Source organism: Eurosta solidaginis, chromosome 5 (genome assembly GCF_040869045.1).
Source record: "Eurosta solidaginis isolate ZX-2024a chromosome 5, ASM4086904v1, whole genome shotgun sequence".
NCBI lineage: Eukaryota > Metazoa > Arthropoda > Insecta > Diptera > Tephritidae > Eurosta > Eurosta solidaginis.
The window spans coordinates 38896194-38919673 of NC_090323.1; the positions used below are offsets into that span (position 1 = coordinate 38896194).

Consider the following 23480-nt stretch of genomic DNA (forward strand, 5'->3'; position numbering starts at 1 on the left):
TGTCCCTAAAACATGTAGTTTTTCCTGCTGCTTGGAAGGAATCTTTTCTAATACCCCTCCACAAAAACGGCAGTAGGCCATGTGTAGAAAATTATCGAGGAATTGCAAAATTGTCTGCCATCCCAAAGCTATTTAAAGCCATTGTTACAAATCAGCTAACATTTTCCATTTCTGCATTGATTGCAGACTGTCAACATGGATTCTGTAAAGGCAAATCTACCATTACTAACCTACTTGAATTCACAACTCATGTTTCTAATGGATTTAGAGAAAATATTCACACCGATGTTATTTACACTGATTTCAGTAAAGCATTTGACCATTCATTACTTATCCACAAGCTGGATCGACTTGGCTTCCAACCTGGTTTCACCCAGTGGATATCTTCGTATCTCAGCGGTAGAACGCAAAAAGTTATTTTTAAAAATACTCTTTCAAATGTCATTGATTTTCCCTCTGGCGTCCCACAGGGCAGTCATCTCGGTTCAATTCTGTTCTTGCAATTTATTAATGATATCTGTACCATAATAAAATATAACAAAATTTTAATGTATGCTGTTGATGTAAAACTTTTTAGGTCCTATGGGTCTATTGAAGAACGTCCCTTGCTTCAAGCGGATTTAAACTGGTTAGTTGCTTGGTGCAACGCGAATTCAATGCCGCTGAACATCAAGAAATGTAAGTTCATGTGCCTCTCTCGGAGATCTTTGCCAGCAGCCTCTTACGTAATAGATAATTTTTGTCTTGTATCAGTAAATTATTTTGTTGACTTGGCAGTCACGATGGATGCTAAACTTAGTTTCAACCTTCATATTATGACTGCTGCCAATAAGGCTAGAGGTGTTCTATGATTCGCGAAGAGATGGTCTAAAGAATTTAGTGACCCTTATGTAACCAAAGCCCCCAGATTAGTTGCAGAACTAGTTTTGAATTAAATGAACCTTTCCGGTGTTTGTGTCATGATTTTAACTCTCATTCGAATTCATTTGATATAACGGAATCACTTTTTACTATCAGGAAAACTGTCCTATCCTATCTTAACTCGTAACAAAAAACAATCGAATAAACTAAAAATGTTCTCTAATTTAACAATGTAGTATGTATAAGGATAATTTCTAACTTTTATGTAATTTCTAACTGCTATGTATAGCACTCAGCTGATGATTTTTATTCTGTAGCTGAGCAGTTTTAGATCTCGACGCTTAACAAACTTCCGCCTATCAACAACTCGGCAAAAACAAAAACAAATCCGTGCGTCATGCGGATGCGCCTCTCGTGTCGGTTGGGCGGGCTTTGGAGGGTATTAATCCGTTTGGGTTTATTATTATTATTATTATATCCCAGTGATGGTTGGCTGAAGTTATCCGCCTTGATTACACCAATTTCGGCAGCTTTCCTGGCCATCTAATCCGCAAATTAATTCTGTTCAATATCGCTGCGCTTGGGAAACTGAAAAGGAGGATATTGAGATGCGATAAGGAGGGCAGGAAGGCCGTGCACCTTTGTGAAATATCCGGTTATTTCCCATTAGGTTCAAGCGTCTTGAGGGCAGTCTGGCTATCAACAAAGATCGTTGGATTTTTTTCTGAGGTTTAACTGTGTCATGGGAAAGGAATATGTAGCAGTTTAGCTGACCTTCTCTGGTACAATATTCCTTTACCTGGAAGACACTGCAAGAGCCAGGAACCCGGCAAGATTGACTGACTCGGGGCTGCTTCCACTACAACCCGGCTTTACTTACCTTTGCTATTTGTGAGTCATCTGTATATACTGTAATGTCCGTACTGCTGTCCAAGTCCTCTTCCCATTAATGTTTTTTGCACCAACTGCAGATTTCAAGGCAGCTCAAGATCATTTGATTCGCCTCGTTATGTCACAATGTGAAATGATATGGAAGGCTAATGGACCTTTTGATTAGCGGGTGGAGAAGAAAAACTGCCAATGCGCCACTTCGATTCGTCGCATAGCAAGCGTAAATCAGTGAACTAAAAAACATCGTAATGACTTTTTTTTATTAAATCTGAAGCTTTACCTTCCAATATGAGCATCGTTAAATAGGTGGTGAAAGGCCGCGGAATTAATAAGACCAATACTTGCTGTGTTTTTTTGTTACGTGCATATACATCCGCACTTAAACTTTGTATGTACTGCTAAGTACACAACTTAATCCGCACTTATGAAATATGTGTTTATAAAATCAGTGCTTCCAAGTTTCACTATGTAGTTTCTATCGACTTTTTTTAATGTTTTACCATCTCTAATTAAAAACGAAATCTCAACAGGGCAAATGCGAGTAATGTAGTTTAATTGTCTTGACATTAAAATTTATTAGGCTATGCACAATTATCGATGAGCATTTTTGTTAGTCAGAAAAGTACATACAGTGATGTACATACATGTAAAAGAAAACACGGCTATTATTCATTGCGAACTGCCGACGTTCCCAATTCTTTCTAGCAGAAATGATAATCTTGTGGCAAGCACAAGTTCTGAAGTTATTTAGTTGGGCTTACTTGATTATAAGCTTTGCATTAAGCTGTTTCTTTTACTAAGGGTTTGATGTGAATTTCTAGATATGTCGCTCTATAAGAAAAGCTTATCTATTAACCGAGAACCAAAAGTAAATCGAAGTTTGGCCATTCCGAATCAACACCACATGCAAATCTTCACCACTCCCATAAACCCTTACCATGTTGAGGTATAAACTTGATACCAGAAGCACTAAGCATGGCACATCAATTAAGAAATGGATGTATAACACAATCCCGTTTTACAAAATGCCGAAACACAAAATCTCGAAACACTAAATTCCAACACGTCCAAATCCCGATAGCTCATTATCCCCTCACGGTCAAATCGCAACAATTTGTTATTCCGACAGAACCAAATCACGACCATTCATAAGCCCGTAACGACCAAATGAGGAACTTAAATGCCGACAACATGTAAATCGGGAAATCATACATCAAGAATATACACCTTCGGTATTGTTCTACTATTTTAGACATCTCCAACTACGCGATTCACATCATTATTGCGCAGATCATCTTTATGCGTAAGGGGCCTTCGGCCGCGCTTCAAAAAAATAACTCTTATCGGATTCAACTTCGTTGTTGTATTAACAGTGCTTCGCCCCATTCAATGGGCACGACCCCTAACAAATTGTCATCAAAGTCCTCTAACGAGAGTTTAAGAAAACTGACAGTTTCAACAGGGGCGGACCATAGGGAAGTTGGTGTTACGAGGCGTAGGCTCCACATTAAAATTGAAAAAATGGTTGGTGTCATCTGGGGACACATCGCATGCAGGACATACATTAAGATCGCGAGTTTGAATCGAGCTCAAGGCCTAACAATAATTATTAAGTATTTTAAATTTTTAAATAAATAAAATAAAATAAAAAAAAAAAAAAAGCAATATGGGCAATCCCCGATTATTAAAAATCATACAAACAGACAAAATTGGTTAATTCGTTGTAGTTCTATAAATAGAACGAAAGCAGCAACAAAACCAAAGTTTCTTTGAAAACCGCCGTACCAAGCATAGCTTTAACACATAATTGCATACGAAGTATGCAATGTGTAAAAGATTAAAATATGCAAAAAGAAGGCAATTGGGAAAGACTTCACAACAGGCATGACGTAGCTGAATGCGTTTACAACCATTTCAACTATCGTAGGGGTGCGAGTTCGACTCCCACTCCCGGGAGAAAAGGCTTTGAAGAGATTTACAAGGTATAATCGAAACAGCTGTCGCCTTGTCCGTCCTGATGTCACGTTGTTTAAATTTTTCCCAAATTATTAAAATAAATTATAAAATTAAAAAAAAAAATTGCTTCAAATAAATGTTTTCATACATTTAAAAAAAAAAAAAAGAAGCAATATGGGCAATCCCCGATTATTAAAAATTATTAAGTATGTCGAATTTTATTCCGAGCAAGTAAGAGTTTAACGTGTTACAGTATCCAGAACGAAGTTGGTTTCTTCTTCTGCAAAGGTGTAGAATATTGTATATTAATTACAGGATTCACCGGGCGCCTTCTGGCAAAAACGTTTACCAATTCTGTGTGGATTTGGCTTAGGGCCTGCTTATGCTGGATGCGGGGCTAGATCAAGCAGTTCTTTGCTAGGATGGCCTGGTTTGTGACAATTTAGCGAAAACTGCCGGTTCAGCATTTCGTTGCGCTCTTTGGCCTCACTATGTCACCTGTTCGGGGGTCATAATGTGTGTAGGCGTAATTTGTAATAACGAAATTTCAAAATAAGAAATTTCAGTGAATTTGACTGTATTGTATGTTGTCGCGATTTTGTCTAGTCATAGTAGTTTGTCGGAATTTCTAAAAATTTTCGGGATTCTGAACTGTCTGGATTCTCAAAGTCGGGATTATGAGGTGCACCCTTAAGAAGTACATATGTATGTACTTCTTTAAAATGATAGCATAGATTCGTTTCATATGGAAAAAAGTGGCTCCCTCCCTCGTCTTCTACTAAATTTGGTGCGCTGTGATTGTGATTGTTGGTTACTGTATTGCGGGTGAGAGGCCGACGCTGTCAGCTAATATATCATTGTTATAAAATCACAGATACACAAATATTTGTCAACTCATTTTGACTTGTGAGACTAAGATGTGTGTTAGTCGCAAATGAAAATACGACTCAAAAGTGTTTACAACTCTCCCTTAGAAAAGTGAAATAAAACAAGTAAGGAAGGCTAATTTCGGGTGTAACCGAACATTACATACTCAACTGAGAGCTTTGGAGACAAAATAAGCGAAAATCACCATATAGGAAAATGAACCTAGGGTAACCGTAGGAATATGTTTATACAACATGGGTATCAAATGGAAAGTATTAAAGAGTATTTTAAAAGGGAGTGGGCCTTAGTTCTGTAGGTGGCCCTTACCACCTGACCAATCCAATCACCATGTTTCATCCCTTTTTTCGTATTTGGTATAGAATTATGGCATTTTTTTCATTTTTCGAAATTTTCGATATCGAAAAAGTGTGCGTGGTCATAGTCGGATTTCGCCTATTTTTAACACCAAGATAAAGGGAGTTCAGATAAGTACGTGAACTACGTTTAGTAAAGATATATCGATTTTTGCGCAAGTTATCGTTTTACGGCCGAGCGGAAGGACAGACGGTCGACCGTGTATAAAAACTGCGCGTGGCTTCGACCGATTTCGCCCTTTTTCACAGAAAACAGTTATTGTCATAAAATCTATGCCCTTACCAAATTTCAAAAGGATTGGTTAATTTTTGTTCGACTTATGGCGTTAAAAGTATCCTAGAAAAATTAAATGAAAAAGGGCGGAGCCACGCCCATTTTGAAATTTTCTTTTATTTTTGCATTTTGTTGCACCATATCATTACTGGAGTTTAATGTTGACATAATTTACTTATCTAATATATAAAATTCTTCTGTCACGGTTTTAGAAGCTTAACTCCTCCGAAACGGCTGAACCGATTCTCATGAAATTTTGTGAGCATATTGGGTAGGACTGAGGATCGGCCAATGTCTACCTTTTTTTCGCTAAGTGCCGAGGGTCTTGAGATCAAAACGTGGACCCGGGTACCCCTAGAATATGTTTATACAATATGGATACAAAATGAAAGCTGTTGATGTGTGCTATAGTACAGGATAATTTGCATACCCCTGGGTGACTAGGGTCTCGAGATATAGGCCAAACCGTGGACCCGGGTACCCCTAGAATGTGTTTACACAATATGGATATCAAATGAAAGCTGTTGATGAGTGCTATAGACAGGATAATTTTCATACAACTGGGAGGCTAGGGTCTCGAGATATAGCCAAAAACGTGGACCCGGGTACCCCTGAAATGTGTTTATACAATATGGGTATCAAATGAAAACTGTTGATGAGTACTATAGTACAGGATAATTTTGATACAACTGGGAGGCTAGGGTCTCGATATATAGCCCAAAAACCTGGACCCGGGTACCCCTAGAATGTTTTTACACAATATGTATATCAAATGAAAGCTGTTGATGAGTGATATAGTACAGGATAATTTTCATACAACTGGGAGGCTAGGGTCTCGAGATATAGCCCAAAACGTGGACCCGGGTACCCCTAGATGGTGTTTATACAACATGGATATCAAATGAAAGCTGTTGGTGAGTGCTATAGTACAGGATAATTTTCATACAACTGGGAGGCTAGGGTCTCGAGATATAGCCCAAAACGTGGACCCGAATACACGTAGAATGTATTTTTACATTATGGGTATCAAATTGAAGCTGTTGATGTATGCTTTAGTACAGAGTAAGTTTTACACCGCTGAGTGACTAGGGTCTCGAGATATAGGCCAAGACATGGACCCGGTTACCCCTAGAATGTGTGTGTATTATGGATATCAAATGAAAGCTGTTGCTGAGAGCTCTAAAGTTCATTGTGATATTCGATTTAGTCGCATCAACCTGGCAAAACTGATAAATATGCATGCCAAGCCGAAATAAAGACAAGAATTAATAATACCCACATACCTATTTACGTACGTCCTATTCGATTTGCCTGAAATTTCGTATATAAATTTGCTTATATTAGTATTTACGATACTTTTTTCCGGGAAGTATACCAGAGACGGACTGGGGCTGGGATTAGGACTAGGACTGGGAGTGAAACTGAGACTCGGAGTGGGACTGGGACTGAGACTCGGATTGGGACTGGAACAAAATACATACCACCCTCTGGGACTGGCAATAAGAGATGAAGAAGAAGGATAAAAACTTGAGAGAAGAGAAAAGAGAGAAGGAGACTGAGAAAGACATAGAATGAGGCGAAGATGGAGATGAAGCGAAAAAGACGGAGGGAGGAGTGAATAAAAAGAAAGAAAAGTGTAGAGGGATAGGGCAGAATTAGACGGAAAAACTTATTAAAATGTATGCAGATAGGCCAAATTTAGGGCAGAACAACGTCTGCCGGGTCTGCTAGTTTACGTATATACTGTAAATGTATTGAATTTTTTCTTAAAATTTTACTTTAAAAAATTTTTTTTTTAAACTGGGCGTGTTCTTCATCAGATTTTGCTAATTTTTATTAAGCACATATATAGTAATAGGAGTAATGGTCCTGCCAAATTTCATCATATCTTCAACGGCTGCGAAATTACAGCTTTCAAAACTTTGAAATTACGTTCTTTTAAAAGTGGGCGGTGCCACGCCCGTTGTCCAAAATTGTACTAATTATCGATTCTGCATCATAAGGTCAACCCACCTACCAAGTTTCATCGCTTTATCCGACTTTGGTAATGAATTATCGCCCTTTTCGATTTTTCCAAATTTTCGATATCGAAAAAGTGGGCGTGGTTATAGTCCGATATCGTTCATTTTAAATAGCGATCTGAGATGAGTGCCCAGGAACCTACATAACAATTTTATTAAGATACCTCAAAATTTACTCAAGTTATCGTGTTAACGGACAGACGGACGGACGGACATGGCTCAATCAAATTTTTTTTTGATGCTGATGATTTTGATATATGGAAGTCTATATCTATCTCGATTCCTATATACCTGTACAACCAACCGTTATCCAATCAAAGTTAATACACTCTGTGTGCAAAGCACGCTGAGTATAAAAAGTAAGGAAGGCTATGTTCGGGTGTAACCGAACAATACATACGTAACTGTGCACTTGAAACGCTGTTGTTGTTTGCTTTGTGTTGCAAGTGTTATACGGCTGTCCAATCTTATTAATATTAAAATGCGAAGTTTTGGATGTTTGGATGTCCGGACGTTTGTCTTTGCGACCCAAGCACACAAGAGCGGCTGGACGGATTCGGATGAAATTTGGCACACATATATCCAATAATGTAGAAGGATCTACTAGCTATATGTTTCTGAAAGGGGGAGAGGTCCACGCCCCTTAGGAACAGTTATAACTTAGTTATATTTTTTCGTCTTTGTGACTGAATTACGCCAGAACGACTGCACGGATTTTGATGACATTTGGGACGCAGATAGATAATAGTCTACTGGCTAAAACTTTTCTGAAATGAAAAGGGGAGCCGGGCGACGAACCCTCGAGCAATTACTTTTTAATCATTTTTACGCATTATAACTTTAAGTATACTGACCTGCACCAATATTACAAACTCAATGGGTCAAATAAGTCGTGGGCTTGCAAAGTCAACACCTGCCGTCACTCTCCCCCCCCCCCCCCCCCCCCCCTATCAGCTTCTGGTGCAAAATCCCGTCATTTCGGGAGTATTTGGGGATCCTTCCGGAAACACCTATGGATGATTTTCGGGGTTTTTTCTGGACTATATCTGGGTCATTTCAGGACTTTTACGGGATCCTTTCTAGATGGTTCTCGGGATCCCGTCAGGGTCATTTCGGTACTACTTCGTGAACATTTCGGGACCTTTCCCGTATCATTTCTGGATGGTTTTCGGGATCCCGTCTGGGTCACTTGGGGACCCTTCCGGAATCATTTGTGGATGGTTTTCGTGATTCCGTCAGGGTAATTTCGGGACTTTTTCGGGACTATTTTGGGATCACTTTGGGACTCTTCCGGGATCATTTCTGGATAGTTTTCGCAATCCGTCTGGGATCCCGTCAGGGTTATTTTGGGAACTTCTCGGGAATGGGATTATGGCAGATGCGCGGCTGGTTGAAGTCCTTCTCAAAACAAAATCCAATATCCCCACCAGCCAAGAAATTCGCTGGACCAAGCAACGAAGGAAGAAGATTAAAAATTGTGATATCTACAGGAGCGGCCATACAAATAAGCGCAGAGCCGGAATCGTGGTGGGAGAGGGACTTTGTTGCTAAGTACTGGTGTTCACGTCTCGCCGCTATCCGAATAAAAGCAAAAATTTTCAATATATCATTCACCGACAGAGGAGAAAGACAATGAGGTGAAAGGTGCCTTCTATGAACGTTTAGAATGCACACGCGAGCGCTGCCCCCGACATGAAAATGGTCATATCCAGCATGAGGTTCATGCATAAAAATATACATGTAGCTACATGGTTGTCCTCCGATCGAAATACACGCAATCAGATCTTGTGGTAGACGGGCGGCATGCCTCTAGTGTTTTAGGTTTTAGATGTGCTCACAATACGAGGGCCTTACCTCGACTTAGAGCATTATATCGTCGCAGCCAAGGAAATCTATACGTCGAAAGGCTGCAATGAAAATCCTCCAGCTAGCCCTTATGTCAGGGTGGCCAAGCCAGGATGTCAGGGTGGCCAAGCCAGGATCAGCTCACCACGGCTGTTCCCTGGCTACCCAGTGGAATGATAAATACACTTATTTTTGGTATACTTTCAAATTTAGCACCAAAATAGTGCAATGTTAAAGTGTTTGGTGTGATTGACCATAATTTTAATTTTTTATGTAGAATAACACCACAAAGTGCTGTTTTGACACCAAATGTTAAATGAGTGTAATTTCTTCCACATAAAAATATATTTCTATTAAAAAAAAAAATCGGTAAGGCCAAAATCAACATGATGGGTCAAAAGGTGACTGTCGCCCGAAAAATCTTGGTAAACTTCTTGAAGTTAATAGATCCTAAAAGTAGCAAACTACTTAGAACCCCAAGGTTGTTTATGTAAATCTTCGTTTTAGACTCAGAAGTCACATTATCCCAATCGGGATTATGGCACCTCATAAGCAGTGATATAATCTCAAGTAAAAAACTTGGGGCTATGCCATTTGGGATTATGTCATGTATATAACCGCACGTGTTTCTTTATGTTTTAGATTCTTTAACAAGACAATGGCCCTAATGATTAGAAAATAAAGTTTTGTTTTTTATAGACTTAACATACATTTTTAAGTTGTTTTCATACAAAATTTCTGAAAACTTGAAGAAAAAACGTTTCCTTATTTATATTTATTCTCACGGCTCAGTGGCAAACTAAATTAATTTCTCGTTAGCAATTCTTTTGTGTTCTTTTCAGTTGAATAAACAAAGGAATTAGTAATTAAAACCCTCTGTTCGCTAGATAATATTTACTTTCTAATTAAAAAAATATTTCATACAGAGAAGAATTAGCGTGTGATCCGATTGCTATGGCGTCCAGTAAAATTTTAGGTAATGGCCAATGGTCACCAAATTACTTTGTCGCAAATATTTCGCTTTATCAGACTTCCAAACGTTCGTCGTGCAATATCAAGTTATAGGTACATCGTACAAAGGAAATAACGTCTTGATATGTTTCCTGTAACGATCTCGAAAAGAAGCCGTAAGTGATTACGAGATAGTCCTTAAAGCTGGGAAAAAATTTCGAAATTATGCCGCAACATCCCGTATTTGATCACGAAACAGTCATGAAATGATTCCTATAGGATTCTTAAAAAACTTAAATCTAAAACGAAATAATACAGCAATGATTGAGAAATAATAAATAATCCAAAGTTGTGCCGTCAGGGTCATTTCGGGAATATTGCGGGATTATCAAAGGTCCCCATTTCCGGCATCATTTCTGGACGGTTTTCGGGAGTCCGACCTGGATTCCTTCGAGGTAATGCCGGGACTTTTTCAGTACTACTCCGGGATCATTTGGGGACCCTTCAGGATTGATTTCTGGATGGTTTTCGGAAGCCGTGTGGGGGTAATTTCGGGACTTTTCTGGTCCATTTCAGGAATCATTTAGGAACCCTTCCGAGATCATTTCTGGAGTCGTACGGGATCCCGTCGTGGTCATTTCAGAATTTTTTCGGGATCATTTCTGGATCCTTGCGGGATACTATCGGGTTCATTACAGGACTTTTTCGGAACTATTTCGGGATCATTTCTGGATGGGTTTCGGGATCCGTCCGGCATCCCGTCGGGGTTATTTGGGGAATTTTTCTGAACTATTTCGGGATCATTTGCGTACCCTGCAGAGATCAATTCTGCATAGTTTTCGGGATCTGTCCGGCATCCCTACGGGATAATTTCGGGACTATTTAGGGATCATTTTGGGACCCTTCAGGGATAATTTCTGAATGATTTTCGGGATTCCGTCGGAGCTATTTCGGGACTATTCCGTGATCATTTGGGGATCCTTCCGGTACCATTTCTGGATGGATTTCGAGATCCCGTTAGGGTAATTTCAGAACTTTTTCGGGATGATTTTGAGACCCTTCCGTCATCATTTCTGGATGATTTCCGCGACCCGTCTGGGATCCCGTCAGAGTCATTTCGGGACTCTTTCGCGATCATTTCTGGATAGTTTTCGGAATCCATCTGCGATCCCGTCGGGGTTATTTCGGGACATTTTCAGAACCCTTCAGGATCATTTCTGGATCCCGTCTGGGTCATTTCGGGATTATGTGGGTACTCTTCCGGCATCATTTCTGGATAGTTTTCGGGATCCGTCTATGTCGGGATAGTTTAGGGACCCTTCCGGGATATTTTCTGGATGTTTGAGATCCGTCCGAGAGCCCGTCAGGGTAATTCCGGAACTTTTTCGGGACTATTTCCCTTAAGGGATCAATTCTGTGTAGCTCTCTGGATCAGTTTACAAACGTGTCGTTGCCATTTCGGGACTTTTTTGATACTATTCCGGCAACTTTTGGAGTATTTGTTTTTAAATTAACTAAATTTTTCCATTTTTTTAAATTTTCGACATCGAAAAAGTAGGCGTGGTTATCGTCCGATTTCGCTTATTTTCAATTTCTGGGTCAAGATAAGCCCGTATATCGTATATATGTATTTGGTGAAGATATCTCAATATTTTCTCAAGTTATCGTGTCAACGGACGCGGAGACAGACGGACCGTGTGTTCAAGTACAGCTGGGTATAAAAATATCATTTATTGCTTAAGAGTTTTGTTGCAATACAAAATTAATTTGCCCATTAAAGATCAGTAAATCATCCGCAAGCTTCGCGCTCATTGGGTTGCAAAGCTCGTCTAATAGCGCGAGAAGCATGCGTGTTGCATGCAGCTAAGCGTGCAAGTTTGTAATTCATGTTTTTTGCTTCTATTAATTTGTTTCTTGTTTTCTTTTTCTCCTTTTAATTGTTGATTTGTTTTGCAAATTCCACAAGTATTTTATTTTTTTAAATTCTTTAATTTCAATTTAGCTCCGCCCATACCTCAAACAACTGCAACCGCGCCTGCTGGCTGTCAAAGTCTAACACAAATCCTGCCCGCCCCTTCTTGGCGCTATCTAACAAAACGTTGCAAGCAGCAGGCTCATTTGCAGTTATTTGCAACAAAACGATTTTCATGTTAAACTATCATTCGCAAGCAGTAAATGCAACTCTGTTGATAGCACATAAATAATAAATACATTTTTTGTATAATGTAAAAATAAAATTAAAATTCTTTTTTAATAATTTCTTTATTTTATGTTGCATTCTAATTCTGCTTGCACTTCTAATTTGTTGTTTGTCTGCCTACATATTATTTTGCCGTTTTATTCACCTACGATGATTAATCATTCATTTGTTTGTTGTTGAAAAAAATTATGACAGTAATTGCATGGAAAATCTTGTAATTAAAGATATTGGAGTCTCTATTAGAAGAGCAATTAGACCGCCGACAGTGATGGCAAATGATGACTCGTTTTAGAGTCATTTAAAATATGAGACTGAGAGATCACAATATTGTTACAAATATTAGCAAAACTAAGGGGTGCTGCTATCTCTAAGCCGATGCTAAGCAGTGACGCGAATTCACATCAATAATTCAATCATTATGTATCTACATAAACGAAACAATAATTGCGTCTACACATATGTACCATGTACGTATACGAGCAGCGGAGATTCAATGCACAAACACATGCATATATCTGAGATACTCCTGAAAGTATGCAATGAGAAAAGCTATAAAATTGTGCAATTGTAGTTACAGCTGAGAAGTTTGAGAGCTGATGGACTAGTAGATTCTGGAAGCGCCTAGAAGATGCGAACATTGAAATCAAAGAGTATAAAAGGCAACAAGTGTAGAGGCGCTGGAATTCAGTTTGATTTGAGATTTCGATTAAGACGCTACCTAGCGAGCAAGAGCAGTATTATTTTGAATATTAGAGTTTCATTTGAGCTATAAATCAGTTTGGTTCTTAAGCAAGCTATTCGTTGCACAGTTTGAGTGTTATTGTGAAGTTCTTTAATAAAGGCCATTTTGCATTATTACATATTGGAGTTATTTATTCAACAGGTTAGTGATTCGAACTTAGCAAAAGGGCAAATAAGAGAACTGCAAGTAAATTCGTTACAATTGGTGTCAGAAAAGGAACTGTTGAATAAATTCCAGAGGACAACAAGGACATGGCAAAGTTCAGTGAATTGAAGATCTACCAACTGAAGAAGGAGTTGGAGAGCCGTGGATTGAATACAAGCGGCGTTAAACTCGAACTTCAGGTACGGCTAAGAGAGGCAATGGAAGCAGAAGGAATTGATGTGGACGAGTATGTCTTTTATCCTGATGGGGACGAGACAACAACAAATATTGAAGAGAAAAACGAAACATCGCAGACAGTTACGTGCACAGAGTTGAACATGATTTTGGCTGCAATATCTGCTCCAACATCGACAATGTCATCTCAACTAGAAGAACAGAAAACGTATATGTCATCTCAACTAGAAGAACAGAAAACATATATGTCATCACAGATGGAATCCCAAGAGACACGTATTACATCCAAGATGGAAACTCAACTGGCAGAACAGAAGACATATATGGTATCCCAAATGGAATCACAGGAGACACGTATATCCGAAATGTCGTCACAAATAACATCCAGGATTGAAACACAGGAGGCACGTATATCCGAAATGTCGTCACAAATAGCATCCAGGATTGAAGCACAGGAGGCACGTATATCCGAAATGTCGGGACAAATTTCAGCACAGGTATCATCGCAGATCTCTGTACAACTAGAAGCCCGTATGGACGAAAAAATAATGCAGTTTGAGAACAAAATCGAGGCTGAGGTAGATGCTTTAAAAGGTCGTATACAGGAGCTGCAACTAAATCGCCCAGTTATTTCAGCAAGCAATACGAAGGTAAAAACACCATCCTTTGACGGTTCTGTTCCTTTCCAGGTCTTTAAGCTACAGTTTGAGAAGACCGCAGCAGTGAACAACTGGAATGTGGAAGATAAAGTTGCCGCACTCTTCGTAGCATTGAAAGGACCAGCTGCCGAAATCTTACAGACTATTCCAGAGTACGAACGGAACAGTTATGACGCATTGATGGCTGCTGTAGAACGGCGATACGGAAGCGAACACAGGAAACAGATATACCAAATGGAGTTGCTGAACCGCTTCCAAAAGCTTGGTGAAACATTGCAAGAGTTTGCGTCGGATATTGAAAGGCTAGCACATTTAGCGAATGCGGACGCACCCGTGGAATACACTGAAAGGGTAAAGATTCAGAGCTTTATAAATGGCATGCGATACGTCGAAACAAAGCGAGCTACATACGCAAACCCAAAGCCAACATTCGCAGAAACGGTGTCACAAGCTCTGATTCAGGAAACAGCGTCGCTTCTGTGTAAGCCAGTTTTCAAAGCACGCCGTGTGGAAATAGAAAGGCCAGAGTGGGTAGACACAATTTTGGAAGCACTGAAAGGATCTCAACAGAAGAATGCTGGAGTTATTAAATGTTTCAAGTGCGGCAACCCAGGTCACATTGCACGTCATTGCGATCTTGGTCCTAATAGTTCCAACAATGTGGGTGGCCGTAAACGCAAAGCTGGCGGAAATGAGCAAGAGCGTGTTGGATGTAAAGAACGAAAACTTGCCCCGGCTATTGAATGTCCTGTGATATCTGTGTCGCAAATTTGAAGGAAATCAAGCAGTCCTACCGTGAGAGGGAATGTGGATGGTACAGAACGTGTACTGACTGTAGATACGGGCGCATCTCATTCCTTGATCCGATCTGACTTGGTCAACAGGAGAATAAAACCGTTACCTGGAGCAAAGTTGCGTACGGTCACTGGCGAGCATAACCAAGTTCAGGGAGAAGTGATATGTGAAGTCTTGATTGGAAAGGTAACGGTTCTACACAAATTCGTTGTGGCGAAGATCGTTGAAGAAGTCATATTGGGAGTGGACTTCTTGGTTGACCATGACATCAAGATCGATATGCAGAGAAGGGTGATGCATTATAAGAACCAGGATGTGCCAATTAACTTCAGCTTGGAAAAAGGTTTCAGCAGTAATCGAGTACTGGTGGAGAAAAGTCGACAAAGGCCACGAAAGTCAAAGGTAAAAGTTGATGAAACGAATGGGCCAAACGAAGCGAAATCAAAAGTACCTGCGAGAAAAACACCGGCATTGACAAACCCAAATGGACGCACTAAAACGACTGCAAGAATTTTGCAGGAAGCATGCGTTATGAGAACCAGGATATACCACTTAACTTCAGTTTGCGGAAAGGATTCAGTAGTAATCGAGTACTGGTGGAGAAGACTCGACAAAAACCACGGAAGTCAAAGGCAAAGGTTAATAGGTCGAATGGGCCAAATAAAGCAAAACCAAAAGTACCTGCGAGAGAAACACTGGCATTGACAAAACCTAAAAGACGCAGGAAAACGAAGCAACAAATTTCCGAGAAAGAATGCGAGGGTAGTTTCAAGCCGGAGCGCACTACTGTTGTGAAACGTGGGAACGATACTGATTATGCGATGCCAATTCGTCAAGCGCCAGCTCTGCGAAGTAGTTCATTGGCCAAGCAACAGAGTGCGAGGGAACGATCCAGGATAATGAGTAGTAAGATGAAACACAGGTACGACAAGGAAAATAATTTGGAAGGTTTCCGGGAGGGAGATTTGGTACTGCTATACAACCCTTACCGGCGGAAAGGTGTTCCATCCAAATATCGGTGCAGTTGGGAAGGCCCGTACAGAGTTGTGAAGACGATCAGTGGTGTCGTCTACCGCATACAAGCAATTGGGATATCACGAAATAAAAGAGTGGTACATTTGGCGATGCTAGCAGCGTTTAGATCGAGAGATTTGTCTGATCGGGACGAGCGAGCAAGAGCAGTATTATTTTGAATAGTAGAGTTTCATTTGAGCTATCAATCAGTTTGGTTATTAAGCAAGCTATTCGTTGCACAGTTTGAGTGTTATTGTGAAGTACTTTAATAAAGGCCATTTTGCATTATTACATATTGGAGTTATTTATTCAACAGTTTAGTGATTCGAACTTAGCAAAAGGGCAAATAAGAGAATTGCAAGTAAATTCATTGCAATATCTAGTAAATAAATTTAGTTTATCCTCTTTCCAGTTCCAATTTATTTATGATGATTCCAATCTGACGTATGTTGTGTAATAGTAGGCTGAGTGACACTCAGTGAGTGTGCTTGTCATAATTAGTGTATTCATAAGTGTCATAACACGTCATATTATCATAATGTTGTAAATTATCCAATGGTCGCCCACTATTCGACATACTCGCAAAATTAATTTCTGTTATTGAGTTTTCTTGACAGTTGCTTTGCAGAGTCGCTTTGTATGACAGCTTGTAGAACTGCTCGGCCTAAAGATCAGCTGATATCTGTGCTTGGTGCAGGTGTCATACACTTTTCAGTTATTTGGATAAACAAGGAATCTCATATCGGTTTTTATTTCGTATTTCGAGGGAAGCGGAGGAATTCTTATTCCCCCTTTTTTACCCTAAAGTCCGAAACATCTCCATAATTTAACTAACCTAATGTACTCACGTAAAGTTTATTTAATTAAATTATCCGTTTAAACGATTCTGGGCGTCCTAAAAACCGTTAGTCGCTTCTACTTTTGCCATTCGGCGCTTTTTAAAAATTCAAAATGATCTTCTTCTGAAAAGTTTCTGTACGGACATAGAGTGCTCCAGCAAAACAGCACAGTTGAAACAAATCCTAGCACGGGGAAACATTCTCCAGGGACAATAAGGAAAGAGAACATGGAATGGTCACGTAATAGTGACGAATCCCTTGATGTGCTTTTCGATACACATTTCCCATCGGAAGATGGTTTGGAGAAGCCAGCAGACAGCATACACACTTCGATCACGGAGCGGGTAGTGTCGGGCTTGGTGACCGATACCAAGATCGAATGGAGGAAGCTCAGTTCGGATGTTTTTGAAACAGATTCTGACATAGAGCATTTTTTTTAAGTTTTCTGACTGATGTGTCAAAACGTCAGCCGAGATAGTATGGTACTCCACTCAGCAGTCGAAATAGAATTCGAATTTGTAAAATTACTTAGAATAGCTGAATTGGCAGCCCAAACGATGACTGTGAGCTTTCAGTTGCTTACTATCGCTAGGCAGAATCTTATCTCCCTTGACAAATTGACTCAATCTTTTTATACTCAGTTGAGCAGAGCTCACAGAGTATATTAAGTTTGATTGGATAACGGTTGGTTGTACATATATAAAGGAATCGAGATAGATATAGACTTCCATATATCAAAATAATCAGGATCGAAAAAAAATTTGATTGAGCCATTTCCGTCCGTCCGTCCGTCCGTTAACACGATAATTTGAGTAAATTTTGAGGTATCTTGATGAAATTTGGTATGTAGGTTCCTGAGCACTCATCTCAGATCGCTATTTAAAATGAACGATATCGGACTATAACCACGCCCACTTTTTCGATATCGAAAATTTCGAAAAACCGAAAAAATGCGATAATTCATTGCCAAAGGCGGTTAAAGCGATGAAACTTGGTAGATGGGTTGACGTTATGACGCAGAATAGAAAACTAGTAAGATTTTGGACAATGGGCGTGGCACCGCCTACTTTTACAAGAAGGTAATTTAAAAGTTTTGCAAGCTGTAATTTGGCAGTCGTTGAAGATATCATGATGAAATTTGGCAGGAACGTTACTACTATTACTATATATGCGCTATATAAAAATTAGCAAAATTGGATGAAGAACACGCCCACTTTTTAAAAAAAATTTTTTTTTAATTCAAATTTTAACAAAAAAGTTAATATCTTTACTGTATATAAGTAAATTAAGTCAAAATTCAACTCCAGTAATGATATGATGCAACAAAATCCAAAAATAAAAGAAAATTTCAAAATGGGCGTGGCTCCGCCCATTTTCATTTAGTTTGTCTAGAATACTTTTAATGCCATAAGTCGAACAAAAATTTACCAATCCTTCTCAAATTTGGTAGGAGCATAGATTCTGTGACGGTAACTGTTCTCTGTGAAAATGGGCGAAATCGGTGGAAGGTACGCCCAGTTTTTATACACAGTCCACCGTCTGTCCTTCCGCTCGGCCGTTAACACAATAACTTGAGCAAAAACCGATATATCTTTACTAAACTTAGCCCACGTACTTATCTGAACTCACTTTATCTTGGTATAAAAATGGCCGAAATCCGACCATAACCACGCCCACTTTATCGATATCGAAAATTACGAAAAATGAAAAAAATGCTATAATTCTATACCAACTACGAAAAAAGGGATGAAACATGGTAACTGGATTGGTTTATTGACGCAAAATATAACTTTGGAAAAAACTTTGTAAAATGGGTGTGACACCTACCATATTAAGTAGAAGAAAATGAAAAAGTTCTACAAGGCGAAATCAACAGCCCTTGGAATCTTGGTAGGAATACTGTTAGTGGTATTGCATATATAAATAAATTAGCAGTACCCGACAGATGATTTTCTGGATCACCTGGTCCACATTTTGGTCGATATCGCGAGAACGCCTTCACATATACATCTAAGGGCCACTCGCTTTTAAAACCCTCATTAATACTTTTAATTTGATATCCATATCGTACAAACACATTCTAGAATCACCCTGGCCCACCCTAATGGCGATATCTCGAAAAGGCGTCCACCTATACACCTAATGCCCACTCCCTCTTAAAATGCTCAGTAACACCTTTCGTTTGATACCCATATCGTACAAACATTCTAGAGTCACCCCTGGCCCACCCTAATGGCGATATCTCGAAAAGGCGACCACCTATATACCTAATGTCCACTCCCTCTTAAAATGCTCAGTAACACCTTTCGTTTGATACCCATATCGTACAAACATTCTAGAGTCACCCCTGGCCCACCCTAATGGCGATATCTCGAAAAGGCGTCCACCTATAGACCTAATGCCCACTCCCTCTTAAAATGCTCAGTAACACCTTTCGTTTGATACCCATATCGTACAAACATTCTAGAGTCACCCCTGGTCCACCCTAATGGCGATATCTCGAAAAGGCGTCCACATATAGACCTAATGCCCACTCCCTCTTAAAATGCTCAGTAACACCTTTCGTTTGATACCCATATCGTACAAACATTGTAGAGTCACCCTTGGTCCACCTTTATGGCGATATCTCGAAAAGGCGTCCACCTATAGAACTAAGGATTACTCCCTTTTAAAATACTCATTACCACCTTTCATTTGATACCCATATCGTACAAACACATTCTAGAGTCACCCTGGCCCACCCTAATGGCGATATCTCGAAAAGGCGTCCACCTATAGACCTAATGCCCACTCCCTCTTAAAATGCTCAGTAACACCTTTCGTTTGATACCCATATCGTACAAACATTCTAGAGTCACCCCTGGCCCACCCTAATGGCGATATCTCGAAAAGGCGTCCACCTATAGACCTAATGCCCACTCCCTCTTAAAATGCTCAGTAACACCTTTCGTTTGATATCCATATCGTACAAACATTCTAGAGTCACCCTTGGTCCACGTTTATGGCGATATCTCGAAAAGGCGTCCACCTATAGAACTAAGGATTACTCCCTTTTAAAATACTCATTACCACCTTTCATTTGATACCCATATCGTACAAAAACATTCTAGAGTCACCCCTTTCCCACCCTAATGGCGGTATCTCGAAAAGGCGTCCACCTATAGACCTAACGCCCACTCCCTCTTAAAATGCTCAGTAACACCTTTCGTTTGATACCCATATCGTACAAACATTCTAGAGTCACCCCTGGCTCACCCTAATGGCGATATCTCGAAAAGGCGTCCATAGACCTAATGCCCACTCCATCTTAAAATGATCAGTAACACCTTTCGTTTGATACCCATATCGTACAAACACATTCTAGAGTCACCCCTGGCCCACCCTAATGACGATACCTCGAAAAGGCGTCCACCTATAGACCTCATGCCCACTTCCTCTTAAAATGCTCAGTAGCACCTTTCGTTTGATACCCATATCGTACAAACATTTATTGGTCCACCTTTATGGCGATATCTCGAAAAGGCGTCCACCTATAGAACTAAAGATTACTCCCTTTTAAAATACTCATTACCATCTTTCATTTGATACCCATATCATACAAACACATTCTAGAGTCACCCCTGGCCCACCCTAATGGCGACATTTCGAAAAGGCGTGCACCTATAGACCTAATGCCCACTCCCCCTTAAAATGCTCAGTAACACCTTTCATTTGATTCCCATATCGTACAACTAGAGACACCCCTGGTCCACCTTTATGGCGATATCTCGAAACGGCGTCCACCTATGGAACTAAGGATCACTGCTTTTCAAAATATTCATTAACAGCTTTCATTTGATACCCATATCGTACAAACATATTCTAGAGTCACCCCTGGTCCACCTTTATGGCGATTTCTCGAAAAGGCGTTCACCTATAGAACTAAAGCCCATTCCCTTTTAAAATACTCATTATCACCTTTCATTTGATACCCATATCGTACAAACACATTCAAGAGTCAGCCCTGGTCCACCTTTATGGCGATATCCCTAAATGGCGTCCATCCATAGAACTATGGCCTACTCTCTCTTAAAATACTCTTTAATGCCTTCCATTTGATACACATGTCATACAACCACATTCCAGGGTTACCCTAGGTTCATTTTCCTACATGGTGATTTTCCTTATTTTGTCTCCATAGCTCTCAACTGAGTATGTAATGTTCGGTTACACCCGAACTTAGCCTTCCTTACTTGTTACAATTGTAGTCAGTACTTATCGGGTATTTGTAAACTAATTGCTTCCTATTTCTACTATTAATATTTTTCGAAAAATCGCAAAGAAACAACACATATAATGGATGTCAACTCGATTTGGGAACAAAATGGCTGCAATTGTCAAAAAATTTGTCAGCAGAGCAAACTTCTTGTGATTGAAGCATGAATTTGTACACGGTAGCATTGTCTAATTTTCAGCTGTGCTTAAATAAATATTTTCCCGAGTTCAAGTTACTGTTATTAATTTTTGAAATTATGTCTAAACTGCAAGTTTCATGAGTTAAGATATTATAAATCTTATATTTGAATCTACACTGTCTCCACTATCTTTCACGTCTTCATACCTTTCATGAAAATTAATTGGTATATTTAGTTTGTCACGAATCTCAAAATTGTAAGTCCTTAAAAAAGACGCGATAGACCCATCAATAAGTATACCGAAATGCTCAGGATGAATTTATTGATCCATGTCCGTCTGTCTGTCTGTTTGAACGCAAACTTGTCCCTCAATTTTTGAGATAACTATCTCAATAAATTTGGCGATCTGGTATATTTGGGTGACCATATAATCATTTGTCGGAATTGGCCAGATCGGACCACTATAGCATATACCCCCATACAACCGATTTTTCAAATAGTAGGGTTTTTGTCATTTATTTCTCTTCTTAACTGCTAGAAGTCCAAGCTTCACAGGATTTTTACATATAAGCCATACATTGTTTTTTTATACCCTGCTGTACTTATACACAGGGTGTTATAACTTTGACTGGATAACGGTTGGTTGTACAGGTATAAAGGAATCGAGACAGATATATACTTCCATATATCAAAATCATCAGTGTCGAAAAAAAAATTTGATTGAGCCATGTCCGTCCTTCCGTCCGTTAACACGATAACTTGAGTAAATATTGAGACATCTTTGGTACACGAACTTATCTGGACCCAGAATAGATTGGTATTGAAAATGAGCGAAATCGGATAATAACCATGCTCACTTTTTATATATATACCATTTTGGAAACACACAAAAAAATTATTATTTAGTAAATAATACACCTAGAATGTTGAAATTTGACGAGTGTGCTGATATTGAGACTCTTGATAAAAATTTTAAAAATTTTTTTAAAATGGGTTTTGTAGCGTCCACTTGTGATAAAATCAATTCTACAAATATTATTAATCATACATCAAAAATCGTTAAACCTATTGTAACAAAATTCGGCAGAGAGGTTGCTTTTACTATAAGGAATGCTTTGAAGAAAAATTAACGAAATCGTTTAAGGACCACGCCCACTTTTATATTAAAGGTTTTTTTTCAAATGGTCGTGGACGAATAAAATAAGCTATATCTTTGCAAAAAAGAGCTTTATATCAATGGTATGTCATTTCCCAAGTGGATTCATGACAATAAATAGGAAAAACTTCAAATTAAAAAAAATGACTTTTATGACTAAGCAATTTTCTATGTTTCGGGAGCCATGACTCGAAGAAAAATAATTTCAAAATAGAACCATATGTATATGAATTATAGCGCATACTTGTAACACTATTAAGCACACAAAACAAAAACAACAGAATTTCAAGTGCACAGCTGGGTTTCACCCGAACTTAGACTTCCCTACTTGTTTTTAAATGGATTAGATCTGTCATATATATAAAATATTTCTTATACAACCGATTGTTCAAACAGGATGTTTAACAAAATTTCTTCTTCATTTTAACCGCTAATTCAAATTTTCCCAGGCGCTCAAATACAGCATATGTTATTGCCTGCAAAAATCATTAATATCGATCATATACATATTGTTACGAATATTAGCAAAACTAAGGAATGGTGCCGTCTCTAAGCCGATGCTAAGCAGTGACATGAATGCACATCAATAATTCAATCATTATGTATCTACATAAACGAAATAATAACTGCGTCTACATATATGTACCATGTACGTATACGAGCAGCGGAGAGTCAATGCACTAACACATGCATATATCTGAGTATGCAATGAGAAAAACTATAAAATTGTGCAATTGTAGTTACAGCTGAGAAGTTTGAGAGCTACTGGATTAGTAGATTCTGGAAGCGCCTAGAAGATGTATAAAATTGTGCAATTTTAGTTATAGCTGAGAAGTTTGAGAGCTCATGGACAATGCTAGTAGATTCTAGAAGATGCGAACGAGGAAACCAAAAGAGTATAAAAGGCGACAGATGTAGAGGCGCTGTAATTCAGTTTGATTTGAGTTGTCAAGCAGCTACGACTAAGACGATATCTAGCGACCAATAGCAGTATTATTTTGAAAGTCAGTTTCATTTAAGCTATCAGTTTGGTTATTAAGCTATTCGTTGCACAGTTTGAGTGTTATTGTGAAGTATTTTAATAAAGGCCATTTTTCCATTATTCAATATTGGAGTTATTTATTCAACAGTTTAGCGATACGAACATAGCAAAAGGGCAAATAAGAGGATTTGCAGCAAATTCGCTACAATATATATTATACTAGCAAGTACCCGGCTTACTTCGTTACGCCGCAAAAAGTAAATCTATTGAATTTTTGCTATCTGGGTATAGTTTAAACCCAGCCAGCATTTTTTGAAAAT

General features: G+C 39.1%; 1 protein-coding gene across 1 annotated transcript in view; it reads left to right on the forward strand.

Moving 5' to 3' along the window:
* Positions 1 to 23054, forward strand: part of Tsen34 (tRNA splicing endonuclease subunit 34) — a 430166-nt gene extending 407112 nt beyond the window's left edge. The window contains exon 6 of the mRNA XM_067757265.1: positions 22628 to 23054. Coding sequence (XP_067613366.1) covers positions 22628 to 22768 — 141 coding nt within the window. The 3' untranslated portion in view covers positions 22769 to 23054. The remainder of the gene's footprint in view (positions 1 to 22627) is intronic.
* The last annotated feature ends 426 nt before the right edge of the window (positions 23055 to 23480 follow it).